At 48.8% G+C, this 6,411-nt stretch overlaps 1 protein-coding gene across 1 annotated transcript; it reads right to left on the bottom strand.

Moving 5' to 3' along the window:
- Positions 1 to 2,230: 2,230 nt before the first annotated feature.
- On the bottom strand, positions 2,231 to 6,192 carry DMRTC2 (DMRT like family C2). The gene is made up of 8 exons (XM_026013754.1): positions 5,969 to 6,192; positions 5,731 to 5,888; positions 5,375 to 5,451; positions 4,916 to 5,099; positions 4,644 to 4,770; positions 3,606 to 3,666; positions 3,282 to 3,456; positions 2,231 to 2,343 (listed from the first exon to the last, which is right to left on the bottom strand). Exons 1-8 carry the CDS (start codon positions 6,190 to 6,192, stop codon positions 2,231 to 2,233), a joined length of 1,119 nt encoding a protein of 372 aa, XP_025869539.1.
- Between the last annotated feature and the right edge of the window lie 219 nt (positions 6,193 to 6,411).

Here is a 6,411-nt window from a genome sequence, read left to right as displayed (position 1 = left end):
TTTTTTTTTTTAAAGAGGGGTGTAGGTAGCATCAGGAAAAAGAATCTGTGAGCAGACATGTCCCTTGAGCTGTCTGTCCCTTCTAAGGCTGGGAATGGGGGTGGGGATCTTCATATCTTTGGAATAGCTCAAGAGGTCTTCATATGTGTGTAATGGTTCAAGTAGAACTTGACAGCGGGGGACTAAGAAACGAATGCAGGTAAGATCTCATGATCACTTATGGATATTTTGAGTAGAAAAATAAAAGACTTTTTGAAAAACCCCTGGGCTCGTCCCTGTCTCCTGGAGTCCTGACTCTTTCATTCTGTTTTTTTTTTTTTTTTTTTTTTTTTAATTTATGATAGTCACAGAGAGAGAGAGAGAGGCAGAGACACAGGCAGAGTGAGAAGCAGGCTCCATGCACCGGGAGCCCGACGTGGGGTTCAATCCCGGGTCTCCCGGATCGCGCCCTGGGCCAAAGGCAGGCGCCAAACTGCTGCGCCACCCAGGGATCCCTTTCACTCTGTTTATAAAAATTACCTAGTTGATTTGGGGCTTGGCAAGGAGAGAGATACTTCCCCCTATTTTTGCTCAGAAATTTTCCCCTAAAATAGTTGGACAAGGACACCTGAGTAGCTCAGTGGTTAAGCATCTGCCTTTGGCTCAGGGTGTGATCCTGGAGTTTCAGGATCGAGTCCCACATCAGGTTTCGCATGGGGAGCCTGCTTCTCCCTCTGCCCGTGTCTCTGCCTCTCTCTCTCTCTCTGTCTCTCACGAATAAATAAATAAATCCCCTAGTGAGCCACTAGGCAGCCCCTAGTGGCTCAGGGGTTTAGTGCCTCCTTCAGCCCAGGGCGTGATCTTGGAGACCCAGGATCGAGTCCCACATCAGGCTCCCTGCATGGAGCCTGCTTCTCCCTCTGCCCCCCACCCCCTCTCTCTCTCTCATTCTCCTCTCTGTGTATTCTAATAAATAAATAAAATCTTAAAAAAAATAAATCTTAAAAAAAATAGTTGGGCAAGTCAATTTTTCTCTTCAAACTTACTATTTGTAAAACGGGAGTAATCACGCACGGTTTACAGAGTTGCTGCGAGGATATATGTGATTCATATATAGTGGGGTACTCAATAAACGATAATAATTGTCTCTTACCTTTTATAGGCCCTTCAAAACTTAGTTCATAGTTCAAGAAAAAACCCTTGATAAAGGCTAACTTGATTCTTCCTATTCTCATTGCCCTCAGTTTCCCCATTTGAACAATGTTATTTTAGGTTAGCATTAAATTGGCACTCCACTGGCCAAAGCTGGCCTGAAGATATGTTTTGTTCGGCTCACGTAGGATTTAAAGAAGAAAACTGACTCATCACTTGAAAATTGAGATGTTCTACATAGAAATTCAGTTTTCCAGCTTCTCTTGGAAGAATCAGAAGTTGTGACAATAATGGCAATAATCTACTAGGCCCAAAATAAGCTGCTCCCTTAGGTAGGGCATGCATTCTCAGTTTTCTAGGGCCCATCCAGCTTTCTTTACTCATTTATAGGATGTGCTTGGCTCTGTTCACATTTCAATTTGTAGTCCTCTATACAGTTGGAAATGGTCTATGCCTGGCACATATTATTAATTATCAAATTAGTGAATCTCCCACTCTCCTCCTCTACCAATCTTTCTTATCTGGCTATAAGAAATCTGTGTTTGTATTTACTTGTGGTACAGAAAAATAAATTGAACAAGTCCTTTGTGTCAGTCAGGATGGGCTAGATTAGGCTGTGGCAACAAATAACCCCCAAATCTCAGTGGCTTACAACAACAAAGGTTTATTTCTTGGTTACTCACCCAAATGTAGACACAAAATGAAAATACTCTCCTGTTTTTACATGCATGGAGACAGACATGAGTGCACAGGCTTATACAGAATCACATGTCAAATAAATATTCTGGAACATGAACTCATGCAAAAAATTATTTAGACACTGGTTAGCTTAAACTGCACAACTCTCATTTTGTTGGGGATTTAAAAATGTCCCAGGACCCAAGTGAATAAGAGAATCAACTTTCAGTCTAGGAAATGCCCACACTACAAAAGGAACCAAAATCTACTGAGGCACCGAAAAGGTTAAAAAAAAAAAAAAAAAAAGCCAGAAGCTTGTACTAAATTAAATTCCATGCATAAATCCAGAAGTAAAATACCAAATATGCAGTACCCAAAGGCTGTTACCTCTTGCCCCAGCGAGGCCTCCATCTCTGAGCTTCTAGCTTAGGAGGGAGATAGAGCCCAGACGCCCAATATGCAAAGCCACCGAGGCGGCTGGGCTGGGTCGGAGAGAAGGGCTAACAGGCTGGAATCCTCTTCCTCCAGCAGGAGCTATAGGCAGGAAGGAAGGGGGTAGGACAAGTCACATTCATTTCCTCTCCCAGAAATCGCCTCTTTTTATCCCATCCAATCCAGGCCTCATCCTTGTTCACCTGGGTTAAAGCAAACACTTATCCGTCACTGATGTTCCCACCTCCAGTCTTATCTCTTTCAGTCCTTCCATAACAGCCACCATTCTTGGCTATCTAAAGCTCTGGGTCTCTGGATATGTTCCTGCTTAGCTCAGAAACATCCCCTGGCTCCCTTTTATGTGCAGTTGCTGGTCTAGACTCCTAAGCCTGGAACGCCAGACCTCTAGGATCAGAAGTCCCTCCAGTCTCATCTTCTTCTGTTCCAGCAGTTCTTCCAAGTAGGTTTCCTCACCCACACACCATGTCCAATCCACCATTTTGGACAGGAGAATCCTTGGCCTTCCCTCTCTGCCCCCTCAAAATTCCTCTACTTCTTTCCAGGTTTGTCACTGAGCTTTGTGAAGGCATCTCATTTTCCCAAGTAGAATAGAAGCTCCTGGAAGGCAATTATCAGATGTCCTTCCAGGCCAGACCCTTGTTCCTTCTTCAGCCCCTCTCCAGACCTTAGGCAGCCTTGGGCTAGGGTCAGAGGAGATCAGGCTTTGCCACTGTGTTGCCATATGCCCTTGGGCAAGTTCCTGCCTCTCTCAGGGCCTCCTTTTCCTTGACATCAGGGCACCAGGTATTTACTTTTGTGCACAAAATTACTAATACTAATTTATCAAACAACTCTCAACTGCAATTCCAGGAGACAGACTGAGAAGCTTGGAACAGTAGGTTCTTGGCATAGCAAGCGGCACACCACTGAAGATGCTCAACCATCTGATCCCGATCTCCTTGGTTAGTCCCTACTTACTCTGGTACCTCCACTTCCCAACTATCCTTATCCCATCTTGTCCCTTTCAGGGAATGGGTTACCTGGTGGGCCACAGGGGTGGAGCAGGGAGATCCACGCAGGACTGGGGGGAACAGAAGAGGTCAGGCGGGGAGCCTGGGAAGAGTCTTTCAGACCCACAAGAGCCTCAGCTGCCTCCCGCTGCAGCTGCCGTTCTGAGGGGGCAGAGGACCAGGCCAGACGAGAGGCTCCAGGGGCCTGCAAAAGGAAAGAAATAGACTGGGCATCCCCACTTCTGCCCACCTTCCAAGTACTCTCTCAGCCTCTGGTACTTTACTATCCCCTATTTTCTCTTCCCCATGGTCAACTTCCTCCCAGGGTCCTGGATCCCACTTTTTTCCCAGGACCTGTGGCTGCAGCAGAAGAGGGTCTGGAGTGCCACAGGGCTGGAGTATCAGAGTCGAACATCTAGAAGCAAGGAGAGAAGATGCCAATGGGATGAAACACATGGACAGACATGTACACATGGGAATCTCAGGGCCTGCTGGGCCATTAGCTTTGTGGAATGGGGCAAGTCCCTTCCCCTGTCTTGGGTGGCATTGTTTACTATAAAGTGAAAATCCTGCCAGCTTATTTCCTCCAGAACTACTGTGAAGTCACTGGTGTCAGTTTTTTAAAAATATATCAAATAGCGAAAGGGGCTGGGATGGCTATTCCTGCCCTATTATAGGCTGGTTTCTCTCCCGTAGGTCCCCAATCCTCATGGAACTTGAGGAGCAGTTTGGCATTTTTTTTTAAGATTTTATTTATTTATTCATGAGCGACACACACACACACACACACACACACACACACACAGAGGCAGAGACACAGGCAGAGAGAGAAGCAGGCTCCATGCAAGGAGCCTGATGTGGAACTCCATCCCGGGTCTCCAGGATCACACCATGGGCTGAAGGCAGCGCTAAACTGCTGAGCCACCCGGGCTGCCCGTGGCCTACCTTTAAGAAGCTTTCTCTAATGGCCTCTACAATAGGCCTGAGTCTTTTACCATCACACCCTACCCCACCCTTTCAGCAGGCAATCTGATTCCATCTTATCTGTTTAAGAGGATTTAATAGCCACTATTTGTCCAAGACCAGGGCCTCTGCTAGGTGTATTCCATATATTATCACTAATTCTCAAGACAAAGCAAAAAAAGGTAATTGTGTCTCCAAATGACTGAAAGAAAACCAGGTTCAAAGAAGTAAAGACACTTGTACAAAGGTTCCCAGTTGTGCTCGCTTCAGCAGCACATATACTAAAAAGGTTCCCAGTCAGGCAATGGCAGAGCTAGGAGAGTTCCTCCTCACCCATTCACCTGGGACCTGGTGTTCTGTATCATCCACTGTGATGTCCAGGACAGGATTAGGCACATTATAGACATATATTCTTCCCTCCCTACTCACGTGCGGGGCAGGGCAGAGGGCCCTTGAGATTCTCCAGAAATAGGAGCTGTCAGTATTGGGTGAGATCCTGGGCAGGTTGGGAGGGGCCCATGAGTGGGCAGCAGGAGGGAAGTGCCAGGGTCAAAGCCTAATGAGGGTAAGAGAATGCAGAAGTGTACAGGTGTTAAAAGGCCACGGCTTACATCTTCCTATCCTGTATCCTCTTCTTTTTCTGATACAGTGGTACAATGGCATTCAAATAATCAGTTGAACAAATGTTGAATTCATCTCACCAGGAAAGGGATGCAGAGGGATAGCAGGTTCTTGGCACAGCAAGCGGCACACCACTGGAGGTGGCATGGGAAGGCCTGGAGGCAGCCAGTGTCCAGGAGCCCAAGAGCCCGGAGGCACTGGAGTCCAAGACAAAGGCAAAGCTTCTGGGGGACTGCTGAGCAGCAGAGGCCCCCGGGAGTTATCCTGCAAGAGCAGAGAGCACAAGTCGGAGTCAGGTACAAGGCTAGGGAAAGAATGAATATGTTCTAGGGTGGGGGCAGGACCTCAAAACTTTAGCCTTGGGAGGGCTATAAAATCCCACCCTCTTGTTTTTTGCTCATAGAAGAGAAGTGATTTGCCCAGGATGATACTGCAAGTCAGGGCTAGACCCAGAACACACGTGTTGAAGGCACAGAGAGGAAGGGATCTGGGCAGAGGCTACACAGGAGTCACTTCCCCAGGACTGAGGTTCTCCTTACCTTCCCAGGGGGTGTCAGTGCCAGGGGGGCTGTCCCATGGGGTGTTTGAAGCTGGGGTGCTATGTTCTCCTTTCCAGCTGTGAGGGAACAGGGAGAGCTTCAATGAACCCTTTCTCCTGACCCCTCTCCCACTCCAACTGCAAACTGAGTTCTTATCTCCCTGTGGCCCTTTGCTACCCGTGGATCTCACTACATCTTCCCAACACCCGATTGCATTTTAAAGTTGGAGAGACAGAGACCCAGAGAGTAGAAATGCTTTGCCCGAGGTCACACACCAATTCCAACGGCAGGTCTGAGGCTCTTTTTCCTACTATGCTTTCTCCGCCCCAGACCCTGCCGCATCCCTGGCCACTCACAGGGAACCCCTGGTCGAATGGCTCCCTTCTTGACATGGCTAGGAGCTTTGGGAGGAGCTGTCCTTCTTCTCATCAGGCCCTGAGCCAGATGTCTCTTGAGCTGTGCCTCCTGTTGCCGACGCAAGGCCACCTGGGCAGCCATGACCCTTCGGCGCTCCCTAAAATGGGGGTTGCAGGTCAAAAGTCAGCCACGGTGCAGATGAGGCCCATCCTCCTCTCTTTCCTGGATCATACTCACAAGATGAGGACACATTTGTGACACTCGCAAGCCTGAAAGAGGCACAGGCGCTTGTGGCCCTTGAGGTGGGCAGTGACTCCGTGGTTTCGGCAGCGGGCACAGGTTGGAGAGCGGCTGACAGCTCTCTTGGGGATAAGCTCCATGCCCGGGGGGGCTCTGGTCTCACCCCCTGTGGTAGAGTCAGAGGCACAGTGCTGGGCAGTGGGCATTTCGTTGGCATCCATGGATCTAGAGGCAGGGGTGGAAGGTCAGGGTGGCCACCTGGGCATTCTCCTGACCAGCCCTCCTGCCCTTAGGAGGCCACACCTGAAGGGGTTCCCACGGCACCCATCTGTGGACTCAGCTTTCACCCTGCTACCCACCCCACGGCTCTCTCCCTCCTTCACTCACTGCTTCCCTTTGGGAGCCTCCTTCCAAGAAGGCTCGCCTTCTTCCCACCACCT

Source organism: Vulpes vulpes, chromosome 1, assembly GCF_048418805.1.
Source record: "Vulpes vulpes isolate BD-2025 chromosome 1, VulVul3, whole genome shotgun sequence".
NCBI lineage: Eukaryota > Metazoa > Chordata > Mammalia > Carnivora > Canidae > Vulpes > Vulpes vulpes.
Note: the sequence above shows the minus strand (reverse complement) of the source record. Positions and strands in the feature narration are given on the sequence as shown.

Excerpts from the sequence above, each read along its gene's own strand:
- DMRTC2 (XM_026013754.1), bottom strand. The coding sequence starts at position 6,192 with ATGGATGCCAACGAAATGCCCACTGCCCAGCACTGTGCCTCTGACTCT. Across the intron at positions 4,771-4,915 it reads CCCTCTGCATCCCTTTCCTG|GCTTTGACCCTGGCACTTCC; the intron begins GTGAGATGAATT and ends TACCCTCATTAG. Across the intron at positions 2,344-3,281 it reads CCACCCCTGTGGCCCACCAG|CTCCTGCTGGAGGAAGAGGA; the intron begins GTAACCCATTCC and ends TCCTGCCTATAG.